The 27,440-nt window shown below is 36.2% G+C and overlaps 1 protein-coding gene across 10 annotated transcripts in view; it reads right to left on the bottom strand.

Annotated features, from left to right (window-relative positions):
• CCDC102B (coiled-coil domain containing 102B) overlaps positions 1 to 27,440 on the bottom strand; it is a 181,384-nt gene that overhangs the window by 138,150 nt on the left and 15,794 nt on the right. For 9 of the 10 annotated variants that reach the window (XM_054192308.1, XM_054192310.1, XM_054192311.1 and 6 more), the window contains 3 exons: positions 20,629 to 21,249; positions 18,497 to 18,711; positions 12,926 to 13,034 (listed from right to left, as the gene is read on the bottom strand). In XM_054192308.1, coding sequence (XP_054048283.1) covers positions 12,926 to 13,034; positions 18,497 to 18,711; positions 20,629 to 21,234 — 930 coding nt within the window. In that variant the 5' untranslated portion in view covers positions 21,235 to 21,249. Of the gene's footprint in view, positions 1 to 6,509; positions 6,634 to 12,925; positions 13,035 to 18,496; positions 18,712 to 20,628; positions 21,250 to 27,440 lie in introns of all 10 variants that reach the window. The other variant, XM_054192312.1, reaches the window with a different exon arrangement.

Raw genomic sequence — 27,440 nt, 5'->3', positions numbered from 1 at the left:
CTGCTGAGAATCTTTTTTTTTTTTAAATGACACTTGAAACCTTTTATTAAACTCTGCTTATTTCCCTTTTCATCTAAGTATTGTTGCGATGACAAACTGAAGTTGCCTAGTTTAAGAGTTTTTATGATCTGAAGTTTACTTGTGTTGCTAATGCTGTTATTAGAGGGAATGGAATGGGGGGAGTGGGAGGGGGTGGCTTTTGGGTTTTTTTCCTCCCCAAACCTAATATAACAAACTTTCACAAATAAGGAACACAGACTACTCCCTTAGAGAGCTGAGACTGACTAATGAAAATCTTTTCGATCAAGATAAAGAGCAGATTTGTCAATTTGGATGCTTATGAGTGGAAATACATATACAGACTGTATTGGAAGCAAAAATAAGCTTCTATTCTATGCAAAAAGATAACTGGTTAAATTGTTAGTCTTAACTCTCAGAACAAAGATAATTTACCTATAATGTACCAAAGATAATTTAAAAATGTGGGATTTTTACAGATACACAGCATACAAATTTAATTGCAGTCCAGACTATAACAGCCTGTCTCACTTTGCTTCAAGTAGTTATTTATTGCTGTGTGTTTAGTAATGCTATTAGTTATTATTAGTAACTAATTCAGGGATTACAATAAGCCATGAACCATTCTAATAAGCACTGTAAAAGGAAAATGATAACCCTTACTCAAAAAATACAGGGATCTGTCACAAGAAGATGAATGTAGGCATGCATAAAATCACCTGAAAACAAACATAAACAGTGCAATGGGTAATCTCTCTTTTTTATTATTATTTTTGAATTTTTTTTTGCCATACAGAAGGTCAACACCTTTCTGTTTCCAGCCAATTTCTAATCTGACCGTCCATCCTGACTTTATACTGCTTTATTGAGCCAAATGTATAGATAAATAAGAAACTGTAAGAAAACAATATATCAATAGTGGTCGGCGTGATTGGAAGCACTCAAAGCAAGTTCAAATTGTCATCAGTCTCAAGAATTTCCTAGACTGTATCAGTACGATGTGCTGCAGATCAGAACACTGTTCAACCCAGCTTACTAGAAATTATTAAATTAATACTATTAAAGATGTAACAATAATGGTATTTGATGAACAGGAAAATAAAATACTAAGTAAAATTATCTCAGTTTACAGTACAGTTTTTGATGTAACTGCTAATGAATCATACCAACAATACATCAAAATGACAGCAACAGTCCAAGCATTCTACATTTAGGTCAGGAACTATGCAAGATCACTTATCTTACAGATGAAGATTGTTGAATTTTCAGATTAATAGTTAAGTGGTGCTGGGAATAGGATGTTTGCTGAAATTGTAGATCTCTAAAAATAAATACATTTTAGATTACTAGAATACTAAATAGTGTGAAACCACAGTAGAATTTGCAATCATTACTTTCCTGTAGGCAAAAAATCCATACCAACATCCTTAATAAACATTTGTAAGTCTGTTTGGGCATAATATTAAATTTTCAGGAAAATCAAGATTGCGTCCAAGTTGCTTGATGAATACCATACTATTATACCAACATTACTTAAACCGCAGATAATTTATACTATAGACCAGATTCCAAAATTTTCCATGTTCTGGTGCAGTAAGCATTCTCCTTAAACAGCAACCTATGCTAAAAGGGTCATATTAAGCTAGTATTTAAGCATATTTTTTCTTCTGAACTGAAAGTTCAACAGGATTCAAGAAATGCAGGAGCTGACTTTGTTCAAGGAAATTTTAAAGTGTTGCGTTGCTTAGACTTCAGATAAATATGGTATAGAACATTGCCTCCAGACTGCTCTCTTTTCAAAGTATGAACCTGAAATATACAGCTTTAGTCACTTGATCTACATTAGCAATTACATAAGATACTTTTCATAGGTCAGTGGTCTGGTGGCAAGTGCCTGTGGAAATAGTTCTACTGTTTTCAGTACAGTTTACGTGACACCTCTTCTGTTTTATCTGAACCATACCTACAATAACATATTATCTTGGTAATCTGAAGTTACAAAGGTCCCTGAAGAATCTTTTGGCACAGTTTCTAATTATCTGTTTCTACACAGTTTAGATTAGGAACTGATCCAAAGTTTATTCTTATTAGCAGATTTCTTATTGACTTCAGGATATCACTCATGTTGTTGCTCAAAGAAATAGGCAGTACTCCGCTGACGTAAACAAGGAGAGTTTTTGACTGTATCCAAACAAAACACTCATTAATTTTTACCAAGATTGAATCCCCTGTTTGAAAGTGAAAATCTAATGCTTCAGTGCAGAGGCCCTTACTTCAGTGCCAGACAGTTCTTTTTAAGCATGAAGACCAAAGAGAAAAATTCCTATTGCATATTAAACAGAAAAAAGAAAAGCAGGAAAAAAAAAACAACGACATGGCTGGTTCTCTTCCTTTCTTACCTCCCATGAAAGTACTAGTTCTTTCTTCCAGAAGCAATACAGCTCTCTTGTATATGCTATAGCTGAGTCAAAAAGAAAATTCCATTTCAGCAACCCCAACAAAACAGTAAATCTGATTTTTTGTTCCACACACATAAGTTAGGAAGCAAAATTACCTAGTCTTCCTGAAAGCTGTATATATATAACTGTATCCTAGATGGCAGGCATGGAGCTACAATTGGGGGAGCAAAGTCCCTCCCACTATGAGAGATCGTGACCATCAGAGGAATATGAACATACAGAAGTTTATGGAGCCTGACAACATGCATCCCAGAGTCCTGAGAGAATTGTCTGATGTAGTTCCCATGCCACTCTCCATGATATTTAAAAAGTCATGGCAATAATCTGAAGTCCATGGTGACTGGAAAAATGGAAATATTACATCCATTTTTAAAAAAGGCAGAAATTAGGACCCTGGGAAGTACTGTGCTGTCAGCCTCACTTCTGTGCTTAGGAAGATCATGGAACAGGTCTTCCTAGAAGCTATGTTAAGGCACAGGGAGGACAGGGAGGTGATTCGAGACAGCCAGCATGGCTTCACAAAGGCAAGTCCTACCTGAAAAATATGGTGTCCTTCTATGATGGAGTGATTACATCAGTGGACAAGGGAAGCTATGGATGTCATCTGTCTGGACTTCTGTAAGGCCTTTGACATGGTCCCCACAATATCCTTCTCTCTAAATTGGATAGATATGGATTTGATGGGTGGTTGGTTGGTCGCATCCAGAGGGTAGTGGTCAACGGCTCAATGTCCAAATGGAGATTGGAGACAGGTGGTGTCCCTCAGGGGTCCATATTGTGACCAGTACTGTTTAATATCCTCATCAATTACATCAGTGGGATAAAGTGCAGCTTCAGCAAGTTTGTGTTGTGGTTGACACACCTGAGGAGCAGGATGCCATCCAGAGGCACCCGGACAGGCTTGAGAAGTGGGCCTGTTTGAACTTCATGAGGTTCAACAAGGAAAAGTGCAGGGTCCTGCACGTGGGTTGGGGCAAGCCACAGTATCAATACAGGCTGGGGGATGAAGGGATTGAGACCAGCCCTGAGGAGAATGACTTGGGGGTACTGATGGATAAGAAGCTCAACATGAGCCGACAATGTGTGCTTGCAGCCCAGAAAGCCAACTGTATCCTGGGCTGCATCAAAAGAAGCATGGCCAGCAGGTCAAGCGAGGTGACTCTGCCCCTCTACTCCACTCTTGTGAGACCCCACCTAGAGGACTGCATCCAGCTCTGGAGCCCTCAGCACAGGAAAGACATGGACCTATTGGAGCGAGTGCAGAGGAGGGCCACAAAAATGATCAGATGGCTGGAACACCTCTCCTATGAAGACAGGCTGAGAGAGTTGGGGTTGTTCAACCTGATCTAGTTGAAGATGTCCCTGCTCATTGCTGGGGGGTTGTACTAGATAACCTTTGAAGGTCCCTTCCACCCCAAACTAATCTATGATTCTATGACTAATTCTAACACTAAATGTTTAGGCACCTTCTTAATTTCGTAGAACATGATCCTTTAAAAACAAAAAACTTCATTGCAGTTCCTCACATTTTCCCTTCAAAGGCATGCAAAAAATTACTTAATCCATTTACCACATAGTAAACCCGAAACTCTAGATTACTACACAGCAATGGATTTCACAAGCCTTCATGACTTGTGACTCAACATAGGCAGTGATTCCTAACAGTTCCACTGAGTCCACAATGGACACTGTTCATAAGTACTAAGGTGTTAAATTGTGGATAAATAAAGTACCACCTATGCATTTCTTATTAACATTATGACAAGAGCTTGCAAGGTGACAGGATTGTTTTACATAGAAAAATAATAATAAAACAATCTGAGAAAGGAAATTTTTCGGGTTTATTTTCCAAGAAAATAAAGTCTTTTTTTTTTTTTTTTTTTAAGTAGGGAAAGCAAATATTTATTGTGCTTAGAAAAGAGCATTTTATTTTCAAAAACTGAGAGAGCGGATGATCTAAGGCTATTTTTCCAATCAAGCCTCTCCCCAAATTAGATTTTTAATTTTCAGGTGACATATTGCTATCTTTATCTGGATAAGGATAGATAAAAAGCAACTACATCATTAAGAACAAAATACTTATGTGTTCAATTCAATGTCTTTAACATGTCAGATATTAAATTCAATTTTGTACATTCTACCAGTTGTCACATTTAATTCATCAGTGTGTTTTGGTTTGTTTTGTTGTTCTGTTTTTTGGTTTTTTTTTAAAATAAACTGCTTACTTTAGCCCAGGCTGTTTTAATGTGAATGATTAACGAGTAAGCCTACTAGCAGAAATATTTACTTAAGCAAGAAAATAAGTGCATACTAAAATATAATCCTGAAAGACAAATTCAGGATATTTAAATTAATAAAACTTGGGGGGGGATTTTTTAAAACTATACAATAAAAAATGTATTACTGATATGGGACCATATGGTGAACTGACCACACTAATACATTATCAAGAAGTTACTTTGTCGTCATTTTTGACTTTTCAGCCTAAGCTATGAAAACCATTTTTGTTAAAAATGCAATGCTAACCTCTAGGACAAAGATTGCTTCATGTATATAAACACATATATATGTACAAGCGTGCACGTGTGCATATTCCTCTTCTGTTTTCAAAACATTTCCACAGCAGGTTATACTTTCTGCTGGTGGCAGACCAACAGGCAAAATAAACCCCTACAAATGATGCAGCTTTGGTGTGGTATTCCTTTCACAGAAAAGCAGGATGCACATATATGTTTCGGTATGCACACGTGTTTCTTCTATGTATATTCCTCACAGAAATAAGGATTTTTCATCTTTCATTTATAACAGAATGCCCTTATGTAAAAAAATCCTGGTCTTGGTCTGTATTTCATCACCAAACATGTAATGAAGACCCAGGAAATACTGGCAAGTACAACTCAATACAATTTAAATTTCTTGTTAAAAGCCAGTATAGGGAAAAAAAAATATCAATGAAACAGTATATTTTTCTAGTGCTTTCCAACCTACATTTTTAGGAAAATAGGCAATCAAATGGAACCTTGATGTTATGCACTATCAGAAATTATACTTTCTGCTGGGCAAGAAAAACATTAACATTAAGTACATAATTTCTGGAGCTAACACTAAAGAACTAGTACCTGATTTATGAAAACAGTGGAAAGGTTAAGGCTCTACAAGAATTCATGTTTAATCAACACTCCAGAATTTTTTCCTTACTCTCAAACTACCTGTAAACTATTGTAATTTAGGCATGATGAAGAAAAGTGGTGTATATCTAAAGTAATGATTTAAGTACTTTTATCAAACCACTAGTCAGATGTGTGGTAACGTCATCATCCCATTTCACTCAGTCTGAAAACCACATGAATCTCTCAAACAAATGAAGGATTGAGCCCAGCAAGGAACATTCCAAATTCTAGATCTAGTCTAAAAACAATGAGATTTTACCACAGGCAAATTAACTGCGCTGAGTTTCCACTCTACAAAGTCATTTGGTTCACAAATAATTCAGACATTGTTTTCATAAAATTCCCTGAAGATATTTTAAAACTCAGCCTTGAGGATTCTGATATCAAACTTTATAAAGACTCCTTTAGCTCACTGAAACAAACTACTGGCTATTCTGTAGTATATAAAATAATCACAAAATTCATTTCAAGGCCATCACTTTATTCCTATTATAGCTATGCATAGCATGCAATATTTCTGTCCATCTTACGTGAGAATTAAACAGAACAATTCAAAACAGTTAGTATAGCCATTAAGGCTACTGTTTTATATCTGATAATTAGTGTGTTTTCTGCGACAACCAGAAGGCATTTTTGGGGTCAGGCAAAGAGTATGGGAGAGAATAGATAGTCCTACTACATGTATTTAAATTTCATGTAGGATTATCAGAGTACCACTATTTCTAATTCACGTTTATACTAAGTGAATGTAAATAGCAACTACATGTAAGCAACTCTGCAGCATCTTCACACTATAAGACAATTTCAGAATAAAGACTTCTGGAAAAGGTGGAGATAATGCAGAATCTTTAACAAGAACTACCTGTTAACAACATGAGTCTCCAAAAATGCTGTTCCGTTTTAAACAGCATTTAAATGTCTACAGTGAAAGTAGAAGACTTGATTTTGTCCATGAGCCTCGCTAGCCTCAGTGGAGTTTCTTCCACCTGAGAAACAAGTAGCAGGGTACTGTTAGAGTTCTCTTAAAGAAATTAATGCACCTAAGTAACAATACGTAGATTGACATAAGATACAGTGTAAAACATATCTATAAATGGAGAGAACAGAAAACATTTGTTCTAAAAGTTGTTTAAAGATATTTCTTTGGCTCTGGTGCAAAATCAACAGTGTTGGTGATTTATCTTCAACTTCATGAAGAAAAAGAGGAAGAATAGAAATGTCTCTGCCTGAGAGGGAAAATGCCAGTTTAGCCTGTGTCTCTTTTAACCTAAGAATACTTCTTTCCATATTCATGTTCCAATAGGCTTTAAGTAACAATTAGTGTAAATTTTGCCTCCTGTCTTACAAACTGGGCTATGATTTTCCCTCATTAATTACCAACACACTAGACAATGTAGAGTAAGGGCACATTCTCTATTTCATCTAGCAGAAAATTATTTTAAACAACACAGAACTCACTGTCTATAGTAGCATTTGTGAGTCTACAGTGCACACCAGTGGAATGTAGTAGTATATGCATTTTTGCACTGTTTTCAGTATAATGTGAAATAGTTCTGAAAATATTCCATATTATTTAACTTTTAAACCACCAGAAAAGCATGCCTTTCAGAAATGGTAAAGACAGACATAAAAAGTTGAGGAAGACTTGCAAAAGGTGTAAACAAGAAAGTGTTATTGTGCATGTTATAAGATTAAATGAGTATTCTAAAACATAAAACCTTAACAGTCTTGCTAACTATGATTCTGTGATTACAAACATCAGAGCAACACACCAAGGATTTGCTGTTTTATGAAAAGTCCAAAGATCTAACTAATCAGACTCAGATACACTTTTTGTGTCTTTCAAACTGTGAGGTTATTTAATTGACCTGTAAACTAGGCTGTAGCTGACAAAATTGTATAGCCCATTTCCGCAGATGATTATGGACATTCAACTAGCAACATCATTGATGTCAAATTTTTCATGTTCTCCAAAGAATTTAAAGATGTCTAGGTTTTCCTACAAAGACCTACAAAGATTACTTTAAAAACAAATCTGTCTAATGTCAACACCTTTTTTTTCTTTTTTCCCCCCACTGGTTTTACGGACTTGATCTTTTCCCTTCTGTGGATTCTCATGCAAACACAACAATAATGCAAATGCAATTTTATACTGAACAATTGCTTTGCCCTTTATAAAAATAAGAAAGTGTTTTATGGTTGTGAATAGGCTATTTTTAAGATACATGAACATTAAGGCATAGGAAATATTAATTTATTTAGTATCCCACTAATATAGCTGCAAGCTATTCTAGAAGCAGAACTGAAACTCGTTAACTAGGCAGTACATACAAAATGGTTTTGACAGCTAAGAAATATTGACACATAAATCTTAGTTTAAAATTTTATGTCATGGACTGAGTATTGTGTAACAAGGTCATAAATAGGTCTCTTCAAACTAACGATCTCCAATACTGATAGGATTGTTAAGCCACAAATTCACAATAATTTGTAAGATAGGCTCCAGATAGTACAATACACTTTTCCTGCTGTTAAACACAAAATGTAATGAAGGGATACACCACTTCCATTTCTCCTTTCTCCCTGGAAAAATATTTGGTGGACATAAAGTCTTACTTCACTAGCTCTATAAAGTAAGGTAAAGCACAGTTTTCACTGTCTAGTCATCCGAGTAAGGTTAAATTTAAGACCTTATGTCTTAATGTACTGAGGAGGTAATCTTTAAGAAGAATAGCCAATTAGGACTTGGTTTCAAACTGTTATAATGAAAAATTACTTGAAATTAAGGAAGCTAAATGAATGAGGACTTCTGAGTATCCTTAGAAAAACAAAGAAAAATTCTATGTAGTAAAAACAGAAGACGTGACTGCTTGCAAATAAAGAAACAGAGTGCCGTCAAATATCAGTCGTGATTTGAACAATAAGCTTCTTAGTGTTAACGTTAACTTCTTAGTTTACCATTTAGTGGGAGAACAGACTTTTTATAACAGAAAAAGAAATGATCAATTTCCACACTAAATGCAACTTCCTGTTGTAGCTGTTAAAGTGGTCTAATTTGTGATCCCAAACGGGACAAGTTCAATGGTTCAAAGTTCAAAGTTACATATAATGCTCGTAGTTACTACAAATATAAATTGCCACTTTACTACATTTTTTTACTTTACTTAACTTAATAACATTGAGAACTTATTTACAATTTCCAAATTGATGCAGACTGCATCATTTTTTGAAAAGATGATTAACAAGGTCATCGAGGCTTTTCATATTTAGTTTGTTCAAAGGTGAGTGAATATTCATCTTTTAACAGAAAGTAATTAGTTACTAGGAGCACTAATACCCATATCTTGGCAGTTGTGAAGCTTCTAGCATTACACAAAATCTCTCAGACTTCAAAAAGGTTAGCAGAACTAACCGTTGTTAAAAATGGTTTAATTTGCTGTGGCACTGTCACTTGCAAACCAAGCATTTTTTTCCACATTCCCAGTGGGACTGTGAGGTAATCTACCAATGGAAATAGTAGATTAATTTATGCATGACTGAAACAAAAGACTCTTAGTCAAGGACATGAAAATAATCCAGAAGTAATGATTAATCTGTTACTAATATAGAAATTCCTTTGTGATTTAGTATTGCAAGTGTGTATACCAAACAGATTCCATGCTTAGCCTACTACATGTCTGCGCTTTCCTTTAATTCACTTTCAAATTTTTCACTGTAAAAATCCTTGTATGGTGTTCCAGCATCCAGTTATCAACAGTAATATTTAGTAAGTGACATTCACACACACATTGCCAACACACAAGATTTATTTTTTTTAATAAAGGAATAATTTTCACTTACAAAACCCCCCCCACAAATGTAAGTAATTTCATTTACATTAGTCAGATTCATCAAGACCAATGTTTTCTGTAATTTAAAATAAATGTATGTCTTATAAATCTCTGAAGACAAACAGAATGCTCAAAATATTATGTCCTGTTAGTAATTAAAGCAATTCAGCATGTTCCCAAGAAAAATGCAGTAACACGTATATATGTGTATATGCATGCACATATATAAAAATCAGTATCTATTAACCTCCAACCTCTTCTCAGCAAGTTTTTACTTCTTGTTGTTCTGTTCCTGCTGACAGTGCCATAAAATATAAAGACTACATTTCTTAAGCAAAACAATTAACTAAAACTAGAGTTCCTCTCTTGTGCAGAAGTATGACAAGCTAATATCCTACTTAATGAGCAAGCAGAAAATAAAGAAATAAAATCTGAAGGAATACAGATATGACAGATGTTAATTTGTTGCTGTGGATGTTTATCTATGAAGGAAATTCCATTTACATATTCACGTCCTTGTAACTTAAACTTGGAATTTAATAGACTGTTTGCAATCTTTTCCGAAACATAAGTAGGAAAGTAATTAACTTTCCTGGATTATTCCAAATCTGAGATGTTAAATTCATAGGAAATTTTACATTCTATATCTATATTTAGTTATATAGATGCACATTTTTAGTTTTGTTGGATCTAAGAGGTCCTTGACCCATTGTTCTGAAAGCTAAAACCTGAAAGCTGCAATGCAAATATTACTTAATATTCTACTCATTAACTTGGATCAAAATGACCACTTCTTTCCTAACACCATTCCTACGCAACCAGGCAATGTTCTTTAACTACTCCTTTGTAGGCTTATTTCCTTTATAAAAGTATATTGCTTTCTGGCATCAGAACTCGACCAAGAATTCCCTGCTAACCTAAATCAATCTCCTGATGCATCTACCTGTTCCCCTCAGAATTAGGACTGACGTTTGTTGCACTTGGAAGATGCTGTATTTCAAGACCTGCAAGCTTTGGTGAACTCCTTTGTTTACCAGTCAAAGCTGCCTCCCATGGGATCCTACCCAACAGTTCCCTGACTAAGCCAACGTTCTACTTTCCTTAGGTTCAGTGTCTGTACTCTGCCTTTCTCATTTCCTCCAGGACCACAAGCACCACTATTTCAAAGTTACGGCAGACAAGAACGTTATTCATCATCACATCCCCAACTAGTTTCCTTCATATTAGTCAACAGCAGACCCAGCTATGTGTCACCCCTGGTTAGTCCATTTAATACGTACAGCAAGAAATAATTCCTGAAGCCCTTCAGAAATCTCTTTGATTGCAGCAACCGTATTGCCTCTCTGGCAGCTATGCAGTCAGTCCCCATAAGAACCAGGGTCTACAACTCGGAGACTTGAGTTGTTTAAAGACTTTATTTGCTTCCTCATCAGGTGGTCTGTAACAAACTCCCACCACATTGTCACCCTTACCGGCCTCTCCTTGATCCTGAGCCACAAGTTCTTAGTCAGACTATTGCCTGTCCCTCAGGAGAGCTCAAAAGATCTAAGCTGCTTATTAATCTGAGGGCAACTTCCATCCCCTCAGCTGCTCCTTCCCAGTTTTTCCTGAAGTCCTTCACAGTACTCCAGTTGTGTGAACTTGGCACAGTATCTTAATTGCTCCAACAATATTGTAGTTCTCTAACCACACAGGGCTCTAATTCTTCCTGCTTGCTTCCCAGGATGTGTGCATTTCTGTACCAACACTTGGGGCAGGTGTTCCTTCATCCTGTTTTGTCATTCGTGAAGTCTTTCTTGCTCCTATCAACCTGCACCCCAAGCTTTCGACCCCTGAACACCTATTCTTCACTTTACTGTGGGCTGCAATCTCACACCCCTACCATTCCTATTTCAAAGCTTTCCTTACTAGATTGGCCAGTGTTGGATCAAGGAAGAAACACCTGGGTCCCCATGACCTCAGCCCCAGAGCTATGGTCATTCCCAATATGCCCCCAGCAATATTGCTGGTGCCCATGTGGATGTGCAGCAGGGAACGGTAGTGTAAGGACTGGATAGATCTTGTCAGTCTCTCAGCAACGTTCTGGTTCCAAGCCCACAGCAAGCCACATAACCCTCAAAGAGGCAAGTGGAGAACACAGGAGTTTCTGTCCCCACAGGAGGGAGTCTCCTACTACTGCCACTCACTGCTTCCTCCTGATATTAATGTATGGTTCAGGCTAAAGCTGGCTCTGCATACCTCTTCTGTCATGGCTTTCTTCTACTGCTCTGCTACCAGGCTTTTGAACCTATTCTGCAACTGCAGATCTCCACTTGGAAATAGAGCCATCCTCCAGTTGCTGGAGATCATGTTTCCAGCCTTCCCACCGTGGGACACTCTATTTACCTTGCAACTGATCTCAGTCTCTGTCTGTCCCTACTGTATGGTTCAGAGTCTTTTACTTCTGGGGACCCTGTGAAGATCCTGTTAAGCTCCCCTTTGCCTTCCCTGAGCCTGCCCAGCATGCTCACCTCCTCCTGCAGCTCAAAAGGGCCAACACATTTCCTCAACCAGAGTACACCTCCTGTAGGCATGGACACCCCTTTCTCAAGGAAGGTATCAGCATGAGGCCTGGGGACCTGCATCCTCCTTCAGCATCTCTGAGCTGAGGTCTCTACTGTGCCGCCAGCAGCAGCCCCGGACAGCGTTGGGGACCATGCCCTGGGGTGCACCACTACTGTTTTTGATGTGTCCTACGCTGCCATCACTTTCCAGCCCCCTCCCACATGCAAACTGCTGGACAAGCCACTTGTCCCCCCAGCCGCTGCCTGGGACCTGCATGCCAGGCCAGGCAGTTACACAGCTCTCCCCCAGTGCCACTTGAACGGGCACTTGGCTCTCCCTAACCAGGAATCAATTCTCTTGGCCACAGCGTAGACCTCAGGATGCGTCCCCTACCTCTGAGGATGCCTCCCTCCTCGTTGCCAGGCTGTCACCCCCACCATGCCCACTCAGTAGACCGGGCACAATGGCCTCACAGTGGCAGAACGTCCCTACGCACTCACTTTCCCCCATGTGTCCATTCTGTCTGAACACAAGCCCAGCTGAACCCCAACCATGGCTCGCTGTATACCAGGGCCACCACGCTCACAGCACATCAGGATGGGGCACCAGCACCTGCCTCCCCCATCCAGTCCCTTCCTGTGAAACTATGGAGCCACGCTAGTGCCCCTCTCGCAGCTCCCTAGCACCAGTGCTACCATGGCAGCACATGGCGAGCTGGGTTTGGCTTCTCCACACACCCAGGATATGTCCCTCCTCCCAGGCTACACGGATAACTAGTTGATAAATGGTTGATTTATCACTTTCATAAACATAAATATGATTTTATTCTTAGTTACAACACAGGAAATGAGAAATCTCAATTTTGTTTCTTATTGCACGTGGTAACAACATTCTGCTAACATACCTGTTTCAGGCTTCCCAGCTTGGTTTGTCTCAGTTCTTCATATTTCCATTTCCAAACAAATAATTCATTTTCTATCTTTTCCATTTCTTTTTCCAGAAACATGTTCATTCTGAAAGTATTTTAAAAGTTGACAACAGACAAATTACTTTGAATTTCCTTTTCATAGCTTGAGTTCTATTTTGATGCTTTTGTCAACCATATATCTGTTTTTTATTAAAAACAAACTGTATTATCATCATATAATGATTCCAAGAGATTTTCAAAAATTCATAGCTAAAGAGAACAAAGAAATCCAGTAGTATAAAATTAAAATTTTTAATGACATAGAATTTTGGGATAAACTGAAGAAAAGTTGGAAATGGACTTCAGTTAATGATTTAGGTCACCTAATACATGATAAGATAATGAAGATCCTCAGAGAAAAGGTACTATTATTTGGGTACAGGCAAAAATTATTTTAAACACACACATATGTGGGAATATATACAGTATGTAGCCATACTGAAACCAAAGTTGATCTACTTTAGATGCTAAAAAAAATATTAATTAAAATATGTATATTTCATGTTTCAAAAAATAGTTGCCCTTGAAAGAAAATGCCAGAAGAATTTTAGGAAAATGGATTATCTAGCTCAGAGGCACTGTACCCTCATTAAGCATTTGCCTCTCAAACATTATATGAGCACAAAATCCAATACTACATTCAGTAAAAATACTTAGGATTCACAATTCACAAAGAACTAATGATGATTCCTTGGAGAAAGCTACTGTATTACTGAAACAATGAACTTACTTTGATGTTTACATTTACCCCCCTTCTAACCAATTAAAATATTTTCAGCCATTCAGGAAATAATGAAAGAAATATGAAGCACAGAGGCACTACAGATGTTCTTATCTTTGAGATCAATTAAAAATTCATTTCTGTGTTCACAGGAAACACTATTAGAGAAGTTTCAAAGATAAGAATGAACTTCTCATAATTTATACTCCTACCTTCATAATTTCATTTTATATTTGTGTAATGAGTATGCATAATTTTTCAATTTTGCAACAAAATGGAACATAATTAAACGTGAAAGAAAAAACTCTTAATTACAATAAAAGCTTTCAAATTATATTTCTAACATTTCTATGAAATCAAATCACAGTTGAAAATTCTGGAATATTCCATTGGCTCTAAACATCAATATCAAAATAAAGCCTGTAAAGTCAGGACATTGAAGAAATCTAAAATCTGAAAAAGAGTAAAACCACCAAAGTACTATTATATTGGGAGATGAACATTTTACATCATATAAAACCTATGAAAATGGAGACATGAAGGGCTAGTATACTAGAAAAGAGAAAAATATTGAAATAATTGAAAATTCTAACACTGGCAATTAAAGAAATGATGAAGTACTTATTTTCCATTCTGAGGCTAATAAAATTTGTCAACCTTTTTTTGTTAAAGATATTATTGCCAGGATGACTATAACTACATTATAAGAATATCTGGTTTAAAATGAATCTGCCACAACAGCATTGTTATCCTTAAGGAATTAAAGCAAAGGGTATCAAAGAGATTTGTCTGGGGCACGTCTATGCAACATACTGCAGGCTTGCTCAGAGATACCAAAAGTCACCACTAACTGGGCTGGCTCAGGTCCTGGAAGCAGTGTCAGCTACATTAATGAAGCAATCTATTTGAGTGAAGTATCTTCTTGTTCTCTCTTTTACAAAAAAAAAAAACCAAAACACCCTGATGCTCTTGAACCAGGAATCTCTTTTCTCTGTGTAGATATAGCACATAGCACAGCTTATTTTAGTACACACCTATGGCTCCCATAACATTATAGTTACAAAATAAACACCGTTCCTCAAAAAGCGAAGTGGAGCAAGATGACTTCTTTCATATGTAAAGAACCTAGGATATGCAGTTCAACTGAATAAGTTTTTTCCTAAAGTAATGGGATAACTCGGTGGAATGGTATCATGACTTCATTGGGGAACTAAAAAAATTATTAAAAGGAACACTTAATACAGTAGAAAGTGACAGCATGAAAGATGACAGTTTAATACTTTGAATAACAGTCTATTGACTGTACTGAATGCATTGAAAGTCCTTAGAAATGGTCTAAACTGAAAAGTAAGAGAGGAATGCCCAGTATGCAGTGCCTACTTAGAAGATACCACTTTTATTTTGTGTTACAGTACCTCTTAAGTGAGGTCAGTTCCCTCTAATGCTACCAAATGAAACAGATGATCCTGACACATAAAGTTTATTGTTTAAATAAAGAAAACAAAGAGTGTAAGAAAGAATATAGCAGAGATCAGTGAAGAAGCTTATTGCTACTTAATCAAAAGATCAATATCAGAGCATTTTTAACAGCACTTGTAACCACCTATTTTAACTTCCTATTATCTAATTAAATCACAGAATAACACAGAATGGTTGAGGTTGGAAGGGACCACTGGAGGTTGTCTGGTCCAACCCTGGTGTTCAAGCAACGTCACCTAGAGTTGGTAGCTCAGGACCACGTCCAGACAGCTTTTGAATACCTCCAAGAATGCAGACTGAGCAACCTCTGTGGGCAACCTGTGCCAGTGTTTGGTCACCCTCACAGAAAAAAAAGTGTTTCTTGATGCTCAGGTGGAGCCTCCTGTGTCCATTGCCTCAGTCTGCACATTCAGCCCTAGAGCAATTCCTCTTTGATATTATCAACGACCAGTGCAGTTGGTGGGCTTTTGGTTTTAGACCAAAGAAACTCTTCTAAGTTGAAAGTGGAAAAGATTAAGATGTTGAAACTAGAAGACATTTGGATGAGAACACTGATACAAAAAATGACTAAAGATAGCTATTTCAGGCAAATGATTCTTTAAAGTGCCAAATAACTCATAAGGTCTTTAATTCCCGTTGATGTCAATAGGTTCTCAGGCGTGTATTTGATATAAGCCATAGTGCCTAGTAGAAGATTTTGGGGTGTGATTTTACATTGTACACCCAAACCTGAAGTTCTTTGAAAGTCAAAACATAAACTTTGAACTCCTTTTTTTTTTTTTCTAGAGCTCCTTTAGTTCTATATTTTGCAAAGCCAGATCTGTGGCTTACGGGTATATTGGCATTACTGAAGATAGCTCTAAACAGAATGCAAGAAGCATAGGTGAAGAAGAAAAACATCTTATGGAGAGATTAGTAAGGTAACTAGGGCAAGTCCAAACACTGGATCTGCATGAGCTAACTTGACTCTGGAAAGAACGTGGCCACAATTCTGGAGTACCGCATGTAAACCAGAAAACTGCTGAGAAGTCCTGTGCTGAATGAGTAAAATCATACTGACTGCTAAGGTAACCTTTGGCCTTGGGGTTCAAGTTGTCTGTGATCCAAGCTTGCTTTTGATGCAGCACAGCTGTGCATCCTTGGCTCAATTTTACTGAGAAAATTGCTAAGTTGTGAGGAAGAAGCTGTGAGAAAGTACTTAAGCTAGAGCCATGGTAGATAAGAAAAGTAAAAATGCAAACAGAGGTGAGATTGTGGAGATAGTCATTATTAGCAGCTCCAGGATCCAGGACCAAAAATACTGACATCAACAAGTATAAAACCCAAGAGGGAAAACTGGGAATCTGAAGGTGGAGACTCAGCAAAATATGCCCATTCCAGTAAGCAGTTCAGACCAACCCTTTCTGAGCTGGCAGATGATAGTCTGTCCAACAAAGACTCATAGGGTGTCTCAAGAGACTGGTGACTATGTTAATGCTTATCCTAGTAACATTACTCCTAGCTATTTATTGTGTGCGTTGCCAAAAATAATTGCTTCATACTTTTAAGTTGCATATATTCTGCTTACAGAACATCTTTGCACACGGGAAATGTTGCCCAAAGTGACCTAGAGAGGGAGTTGTTACACTAATGCCCACTGTTACGTGGAAATCACTGCTCTGTGAGCATTTGTTGCCTGAGGTTGGCACTGCCATATGCTACATGATGTAGACATGCCCCAGTTCTTACCATGTGCCAGTAAATTTACTACCGTATACCACAGTCGCTATATATCTAGGGATGAATGGCTAAATCTGTCTCTCTGAAGTACAGCTACAAATTGGCTAGAGAGGCATGTGAACAAAACACCAAAACCAGGAGGTAGAACCCTGGTTTATTAAAATTTGGTCTAAGAAGTCATTAAAATCTAAGAGTTGAAGAATTATCCCCTTTCTAAAAGGAAAGTTTTATATATGCACGTATGTATACTGTGATTCCTGTTGAAAAATTGAGTACCTAGGACCCTAAATATTTGAATCAGAGAAAAATGGATAAGTGAGTCATCAGTATTTTAACTCACAGATACAAATACCATGAAGCTGGAAAATTTAGGCATTCTGCAATTTTTGCTTCCACAAAATTCTAAATCTTTTTTTACGAGATAGAAAATGCTTCTGGTCATCTGCTGATTCAAATAAAGAATTCTTGTATGTTTTCTACAGCTATCTAATTCATATAACAGAAGACAGTAAATACTAGTTAGGAATTTTAAGGGGGTTTTGTTTGTTTGTTTGGGTTTGGTTTGTTTTGTTTTTTGGGTTTTTTTATTCAGACTTGTACTATCTACAGGACAATTATGAAAAAAAACTGTCAGGAAAGAAATTCTTCATCATAGCTTATCATTACAAGCCCTCTGAACTGAAACTGTTGAACGTATTTGCAATAGAGAGGGAACTGTATTCCTTTTCATTTTCTAATTAACTTCAGCTGATTACAGACTGAAGTTACAGTCACATAATGCCTGAAGTCTCCTACTACATCCATCATGCATCACATACTGCGTGTTTCCTTGGAAGGCCTTTTTGGTGTGATTCAATCTTGCTCAATACTGATAATCTACACAAAATATCAAGGAATTCCTACCAACACAGAGAATCACATGCTACCATATAGTGTGTAATTGACATATGAATTCTTTCAGGCCACCAGAATGTATATTTACTACTTATGTGAGGTAAATCTGATATGATACAATAAGCGTAAAATAAGTGTGTTCTTCTCTGTTATCTGCTTTTGACATAGACCTTACTACAGGTGAAGAGGTTGAGATAGATTAACAGCATTTTGCAGCTGTATGCATGTACTTTTAATTCAAAGTCTGCTGGTAGAGCATATGAAAACTTGTTATTATACGCAAAGCATTCCAATAACTGAACATAACATACATTAGCTACCACTGCATTGATACTAAAATGCTAATAGGTATAATTTTTTTTAATTAACTGTACATTCTTAACGCTTACTATTTAAATGACAGACAAGCTAAGGAAAACAACACACACACTATTTTGAAATGGTTACCAATCATCAAAACATTGATTTTCAATACTATTAAATAAAAAAAAATAAAAATCCTTATTCTGAATTTTCTCTCTAAATTCTTATCAAAGTGTTCTAAATAGCAATTAATAAAGATTAGAAATGAGAGTATATGAGCTATAAATGCAAATAACAGTATATCTATTTTAGGAAGTTTCTTAAAATCCTTTATTTTTAATAAAAAATTAATCAAGTAGGATATATTTCACGCTTTGTCTTTTCACACTTACTGTCTTTCCTTCTGTAAGATTTTCTGCATCTCAGCCAAATGCAAATGCAACATGGAAACATGCATTAAATCATTCTCTGTTGTCTTAGCTGTATTGTCCAAACTTTTTTTAGGTTCCTCCAAATAGACACTGGGAACTCCATTGGGAAAGGAATCAGGAAACTTTGGAATGATTTTTTTATTGTGATTGCTTTGGTCTTTGATTACTTCTATATCCTAAGGAAACAGAAAAATATGACATCTGAGAAAGACAAAAATTAAGCAAAAAGTCTAACATAACTTCTGCAGGACCTCCCAAGGCTCTTCTAGACATGTCAGTTGTGTAGGAGAAAAAAGAGAATAAGTAATATCTTGTACAGTTTCACTGTATACTGATAGAATGTGTAAAAAAAAAGTTATTGTAGTTGGATCACTGTCATTTTGTTAACATACCTCACACCTTCTGTTATGACAAGTTTCATATCAAAAATATTTCTGATGGATTTCTACTAAAGACATAGATCACAGTTATCATTAGTTGACTATAAATAGGGTGAAGACAGAATCCTAGAACTAACAAAACCAGGAATGCAATTTATGCATACAAATAATATATTGAGAAACTCTACATTAAGAACTCTTAAACCTCTAATGTTCTAATCTTGAAGCAGGTGATAACTCTACACAAGTTTTGTATAAGGACCAAAGTTACCTGCATAACATACCAATTTGGATCCCATTCAGAAGCTAACAGTACTATAATATCTATTTTGAAGACCCATGTTTTGCATACAAAACATAAGCAAACCTTAAAACAATTAGAAAAAATAATTAAAATTATTAAAATAATTAAAATATAAAAAATATAAAAAATATATAAATAATATAAAAATATAAAATACATATTTATTAGGAAGACTGGATATCTCTTATAAACAATAGTTTCCTTTAGAGATGTATTTACATTTTATCACTTCTGATTAATTGGGTTTAGAAGCTAGCCTCATTTTAGCCAGTAACCAACAGTTCTATTTAATACCACTCTGTTCTTTTGAGTTTTTAGAAGAATGCCTGAAATCTACATCAGAAAGTACTAGAAGCTGCTGAAAAGATAAGACTGTTTTCCACTCACATATAAAGTTTCAGTTTTCAAGTAGTGCATTTTTTTATACTAGGGAGAAAGAGCAACAGTTAAAATATATTTTGTGTCATTTCCTTCCTATGGCTCATTTGTCTGCCCAAAAATATGAAAGGCATGCATTTTTTGGCCAAATTTATTCTCAATGCTAACACTACGGGGGTTTTTTCCAGAATTCACAGTAATATAATGTAATTTATGTGCATTACAGAGTGAATGAAAATTCTGAACATAATACATTCAGGGCTAAGATTCTGACAATTTTCATTTAATTGAAGTAAAAAATTCCCTACATCCTACGATGTAAGAAAAAAAAAATCCTATGTCTATGACAACTGTTATCTGTCAGACAAGTAATAAGTATATTTTTTACATGGTGTTGTCTATGAAGACTATAAAATACATGCCAAGGCACAGAATTAAAAATGGTAAAACAGGAACAAATAGTTTCATTTTGATTAATATACCTGGCTCTTTTGTATAGAACTAAGAGCTGTATTGAACCATGTCCATACTTGATTGTTTAATTCTGCCTAACAGCTTAATTGTTCTTCTTACTTAAAAAAAAAGTCTTGCAACTTTACAGAAGAATTTGCCTCAGCTATTTCCACATTTCAGAAGTTGTGTTAAGGGAGAATTAACTGATTTTATTTTAGAAGCCAGGAACCTAGTTGAGTTTTTGGACATAAAAGTAAAGAACACAAGACAGGGAGAATTCAGTTAACAGAGGTAATCTGTTACCTTAAAACATGAGACAGAGTCAGAACAATGCTCTGAGTTATTGGATGTAACAGTCAACCTCTGATACTTAAATGTTTAGGTATAGTTGAAGGGTATGAATGTTTTCCGTATTTCTCTAGATTAGGAATATTTATTAGATGGGTGAACAAAATGATTTTGCTATTGAATGGATCGGGTAGTATTTTGGTCAAGACCCTTGAAAAATCCCATGTCTGGGTGCACATCCATAATCTCCTCCTTCTTCATGAACTAAAAAAAAAATCCCCATTCTTTACCTTCATTGTGTCTTCTGCCTCAGGAATCTTGTTTGTTTTTCTCAGTTGTTTCACAGGTTGTCCTTCCAGAAATGTTAATGGGCTTAGGTCTTTTTTAATACAAGATACTTCTGAGCAAGTGAATTCTGTTTTCCAAGCAGTTACACTTTCTAAGTTTTCCTTCTCACTTACTAAATCTTGATTTATTTTTTTAAGCATGCTCAGTTCTTTTACAACACTGTCTAATTTTATTCTCAGTTGTCTTGCTTCCTCTCGGGCTTTATTTCTTTCTGCTCTAACTTTGCTCCATTTCTCCCTCCAGTTAGCAGTACAATCTGACCACCAGCGCATGGTCTTCTCCATTTGGGCAGCTCTGGCTTTGACTTCTTCCAATTCCCGAATTCTTACTGCTTCCAAAATTTCCCAATCGCTGCTGTAATTCGTAGACATATATGGATAATGAGATGAACATGGGTAGAAACTTTGAGATGGCAGATTTGAATTACACAGATGGCCACCTGGCTGGCAGCCTCCAGCTAATTTATAAGATTGTCTTGGTTGGGTACCAAAACCCTGCGTCTCTTCCATTAGTTTCTGAACGGAGCCTAAATTCATGTTTTCGTTCATAATCTAATTTCACTCCTAAAAAAGACAAAGACAGACAATAATTTAACTTCCCTCAATTAAATTATATGAATAACCTCAAACAGTAGTTTATTTTACCTCTATAGTAATGAGATGATCTTAATAATACTGTTGATGTTTTACAAATGTGCTTCATCAACAAGAAATAGCTATTAAAATATATTTTATGTAATATTTTTTGAGTACAGCATAAACAGACACACCTATTACTTGATTATGCATTGCTAGCAAAGGAATTGTCACTAAATAATCATAGTGCTCTCAAAAATTTTTGACTCTAGAGAAACCAGGCAACAGCTTTCTTCCTTCAAGACAAGATTAAATTGAAACAATATTTATTTTAAATGTCTAGTAATAGGAAAGTATTTGTCTAGAACCACAACCACAGTTTCACTTGCCTTCTTTCCCAAACTATGGAACTTCATACTAGGCAAAACTTACTTCATGATTTGCCTACCTAAGAAAATAAAAAAATAAAATAAAAAAAAAAAGAAAAACAAAATACTGACCTTTAGCTTTTCTTTGTTTAATGAGAAAAATCAAGCATTTTTAAAGGGGCCTTTATTTTGCTGTCTATATTCCAGAACGTGTACAAGAATACATGCTTATATTATTCTTGAAAGGGTAGCACTATTCTACTGTACTGTATAGCCTCATGATGATGAGCCTATATCTCATGATGATATGGCTTTACAAGTAAATGTTGTTGCATTCCTTTCCAATTTTTATCTGCTATTACTCATTCAGCCCAGAGGAAAACCAATACCTCAGAAGTTGCTTTCCCACCTCAGTGCTGGGAAAATATTGATGTGAACAGTCTGTACAGACTAATCACATATACCTTCTTGTTTTATCCTCTTAAGTATCTTAAAAAAAAAAAAGAAAAAACTGCAAACCCTAAAAATCTTGCTTTACAAGTAGAAGAATAAGTTGTTTGAAGTAAGAAAATTGCTCCTATATTCCAACATCCATTCTAAAAAAACCCAAGTTTATATGTTACAGCAATTAGTGTTAACACCTGTAGTTGAAATGTAGAACGCCAATGCAGTAAAAAAAATACTGAAGAGTAGATAGTTTGGCGTTATGTTTCAGTTGTGTTTAATTTTAGTTGAACAGAAGTTTTTCCAGTTTTTGGTTCCACATTCCCAGCTGTTTTTACCTTTTCAGTGCTTTCCAGGACATTTATTTGCTGTTTGTTAGAAGCTTCCGGAGAACTGTTGTAGTCAAGTATGGATATGAGAGAAAAGAAGGAAAAGGACAGTAAAGGACTCCAACTCCCTTCGTTATCACTGTCTAGTGTAGCACCACCATCCCCCACAACAACACTACACAGATGTAGAACAGCTGCTGACAAAGTTTGATCAAGTCTGAATCTTCTTTTATTGTCTGACCTACTCCCAGAAATTCTTGGGGGGAAAAAAACCCAAACTTGTTACTGCATTCCAAATAAGTTACTGCTCTACATACTGTTCATTATACATGATGTAAAAGACTTTCCCCCAGAATGGATTCATAGTGTATAGCTGAGACCTATTTGTGAATTCATTTATAAAGACAAAATGATCCAACTAAATAAATAAAACAGAAAATAGGACTACTTTCTTTATTTTAATTAATTTCTCAACTTCTAGAATACAGCATAAGCACATTATGCTTCTTTGTTCACCATTTCTTAGAGATAAATAGGATTGACGCTGCTGATGTAAAGCTCACACACACACTTGTTTCAACAAAGTACTACAGATGTCACCTAATAACACACATTATGCTTGCCCAAGGTTTTGATTTCTCCACAAACTTCTAAATTAAACTTGTCTCAGGAGGTAAGGACATTTCTTAACTGGAAGATAATCAAAGGAGATTTCTTACTAGTGAAGGATTATTTGCTCTTTAATCTTGAAGTAAGATCTTCAGCAAAGGGTATATATAACTGCTTAATTTGGAAAGAAAAAACACCCCAAACATCAAATTGCAAAGTGATAAAAACCTGTAAAACCATTCAAGATTGTGTGGCTTTGTAGAATCATCCCTCTAATATTTCTTACTAGTGCTTAAAATGTAATTCAAATGAACAGACACCAGTAGAACAGGTTGACTAAACTGAAGAACATTCTTGTCAGTTTGTAGGATGAAGTCTTGGGGGGGGGGGAAAAAAGAGGGAAAAAAAAAAGCTAGAACTGTACCACAGAGCAATTCTTTTGTTCAGCAGCTAGGGGAACTTACTGAAGAAAAAATCTGATTCCTGTAAAGGTACATTGTATTTATATTGGTAAAAACTATCATATAACTGATATCTGACATGAATAACCTTAAACACTGATGAAGTAGATCAGTGGGTTAATAACTAGAACAACAGACCTTGTCTTTGGTCTCCCCTTTGACAGAAGTAAATCAAACAGCAAACCATCAATAGAAGTTTAAATTTCCCTATTTGTAAAAAGAGGATAAATTACTGTTTGAAACAATTATTGAAAAACACTTCACAAAGAATGATACATTGTTATTGCTAGGTGTGCAAATATGTTTTTTCTTTTCAAACAGGAGAGCACTGAAGGATCTACATCTGAATCCATAATTGTTGCATTGGAATTACAGCTTTGAAATATCTTGGTGTTTCACTACGTAGAAACACATGCAAACTTTCTTTGGTCAGGTAGTATTTTTTCACACTGCTATATGTACAAAAAAATTAGTAACTTTCATTGCTTGCGGACAGATTATCCCACTCTGTCCCCTTTGCACACAATGCAGACCCTGATCTACAAGAAGGGCTTAAAGGATGATCCAGGAAATTATAGGCTCAGCAGTCTTACTTCAGTCCCTGGGAAAGTTATGGAATGAATCCTCCTAGGGGCTATCACAAGTCAAGTGAAGCATGTGACTGGGAAAAGCGGGCATGGATTCACCAAGGACAAATCGTGCTTTACAAACCTGATTGCCTTCTATGACAAAGTAACCTGTTCAGTTGATGAGAGGTGAGCAGTGGACATTGCCTGCCTGGATTTCTCCAGGGCTTTTGACACAGTTCCCCACAGCCTCCTCCTAGAGAAACTGATGCGTTATGGTCTAGACAAGTGGTCTGTGCGGTGGGTGGGGAACTGACTGACAGGCCGCACCCAGAGGGCAGTGGTAAATAGCTCCTTTTCAAACTGACACAAGTGGGGTCCTACAGGGATCAATATTGGGCCCAACACTGTTTAATAGCTTCCTAAGTGGTCTCGATGATGGGATCAAGTGCACCCTAACGAAGTTTACTGATGACACCAAACTGAGTGGAGAAGTGGACACTTCGGGGAGATCCACCCTGCAGGAAGACCTGGATAGGCTGGAAGAGTGTGCTAACAAGAACATTATGAAGTTCAACAAGGACAAGTGTAAGGTCTTGCACCTGGGAAAACATAATCCAGGAGTGCAGCACAGACTGGCGCCTACCTGGCTGGGATCAGCTCTGGAGAAAGGGACCTGGGCGTCATGGTGGACAAGAAGCTCACAAGAGTGAACAGTGTGCTGCTGCTGTGGCAAAGCAAGCCATCAGGATGATGGGTTGCACCAACAAGGGCATCACCAGCAGAGATAAAGAAGTCATTATCCCACTCTACTCAGTGCGTGTCAGGCCACACCTGGAACACTGTGTTCAGTTTTGGTCCCCACTGTATAAAAAAGATGTGGACAGGCTGGAGATGATCAAAGGCACTGGGAGCAAGGTGCAGCAGTAGCCTCTTAGTTTAAGAAATACCTTGTACTTCAACATTACATTTAACACAAGAGAGAGCATGAGTATATAGAATGTGGGAAGCATGATTCATGACTTATTCTGATTTTATTACTTTAATAACAACCTCAAGAAAAAACCAAACCCTAATAACACTACTTTTTTTTTTCCTTTGTTGAATTTCCATTTCATTTTATAGTGAAACATCAAAAAGTCTTCTACGTACAGCCCTGGTTTAATTGAAGTAAAAGAATGTTTTCCCATTGGCATTAATGGAAGTAGGATTTTCTGCTTTGCAGAAGTGCTGTACTTTTATGACCAATGTAACCCAGGACAAATCCACTGCTGAAAAGACAGCCCTTCCTTTCTCACACATGCATCTACATGTTCTTGACTAAGTAGCTTTTCCTCTTAGTACAAGTAGTGAAATAATCAGATCAAATGCAACATTTGCAGCTAGTAATTTTTCAGCTTCATCTGTGCCCTCATATTTCTATTTCAGTAGTGGCTGCATAAAACCTAGTGTTTCCACAAAACATGGCATAGAAATACGAGATGGAATGAAAGTAAGACTGTCCCTTTTGACAGAATCGCAGAATTGTATTCAATTTGTATAGCTAGTAGAATTACATAAGTAATATCCAGGGAGAGACAGCCAAGAGTTTGTGAACAAAACAAACAAACGAATCTATATATTGTATACAAGATTATACTTAAAACACAGTATTTGACTTTTGTGATAATATTGTATGAAACTGAAAGAGGAAAATGTATTTGTGCGATGACTAGAGCAGGTTTGCCCTCCTATGGAGAAAAGGCTTGGGAAGGAACATCTTTTTGGCTGAAGTGAGTTTTTGCCTAAAAACTTCCTTCCTTGGCAAACAACTACAATGTATCATGCTGATCCATTATGGTAAACCTAGCTGTCAGGTTAGTCAGCCTTTACGGCCATGGGTGATGGAAGCAAATGAACTACCCTTTAAACTGCTATACATCAGTGTAATGGTATACCAAAACATTTGGGGTTTTTTTAATTATTTTGTAGAAAAATCCTAGAACGTCTAGAATTGGACATTTTAATGTAATGTTTACATTTTATGCAGGTATTTTTCACAAATATATTTATTTAATCAGAAGGCTAATAGCTTCCTGTGAGTGTTAAAACTCGAGGCTAATAGCATCAAGGATGATTATTCTTGTACAGCTAGTTTAATATCCATGTCTGAAGAGAGTAACTTGGTTGCTACAGAGTTGTAGAGCAACTCTGATAAAAATGACAATAGGAATTCTATTTCAACTGTGAATGATTAAGACTTGTGCTTGTATCTGTTTTAAAAGAAATTGATTAAAATATTAGCCTTGAAAGGAAGCAAAGATTTAAAAATAACAAAAATGTGTTGATTATTATAAAAGTGCTTAAAATGATCAGAACCTCACAATTCCAGAGGGATGATTTTTTTTTTTTTTAACACTTCACATCAATCTAATCTTTCATTTCCACAAAATTACTGCACTGATGAAATAATCATAATTAAAAAAAATATTTAACTGAAGACTATTGTAACAGTGTATCAGTTGATACTGAATCTTTAATCATCACTGTAGTTTCAGCAATACTTTTAAAAAATTTTCTCTTCTATGGTATATGACCACCTCATAGAAAAGTAATTCACAGTAAAATATCTCATTGAACTTTGAAAACTACAAAGTTCAACTACATTGAACTTTGAAAACTCTCATCTATATAATAGCGCCAATCTGTTCTGGGGGTAACAAGAATAATTTCTAAGGCACATGTTAAAGATAACTAACAGAAGAAAGCTATGTATTGTTACAGACACAGACCTCTAAACATCAGAAATTTCACAAGTCTGAAAATCAAGGAAAAAAAATATACTGTTTGCAGCTAGTTTTAAAGTTGCTAGTTTGAATTTGCAGCAGCAGACTAGCTAGCACAGCATATGGAGCTCAGTGAGCATAATTACTTAATAAGAGATAATTGGATGGAAAGGCAAGATAAAGTTAGGGAATTGGATGAAAGTGAGGATTTTCTGTCCAGTGAAACCTTCTGACAGTTAGACTCTTAACAATTCAGAGATAAGAAGTAATACAGAATCCCTCTTAGCTTTTCTTAGCTGAATAATCTAAAATAAGCGTGCACAAAATATAGTAAGTGATGTTCATTGTATCATGTGAGTGGGGCAGGGATAGTATGAGAAAAAGAGAGAGAGGGGGATCTGATGGTTCTCAGAGAACATAAAAAAGGTGCAGACATTTGGCACTACACAGGTCTAAACTACATTATGTTATATTGCAACCTTTGCTTATTTACCTAAGGATCATAAACACCAGTAAGACAAAGAAGAGCTCTTGATTTATTATTACAGGCTATTATTGTTATGGTTAAACCTTGGTGGCACAGTTAAAAAATTAGCAGGAGAGAAAATAATTATTACACTTCCCCCATGTTAATACC

This window comes from Rissa tridactyla, chromosome 2 (assembly GCF_028500815.1).
Source record: "Rissa tridactyla isolate bRisTri1 chromosome 2, bRisTri1.patW.cur.20221130, whole genome shotgun sequence".
In the NCBI taxonomy this organism is placed as follows: domain Eukaryota; kingdom Metazoa; phylum Chordata; class Aves; order Charadriiformes; family Laridae; genus Rissa; species Rissa tridactyla.
Note: the sequence above shows the minus strand (reverse complement) of the source record. Positions and strands in the feature narration are given on the sequence as shown.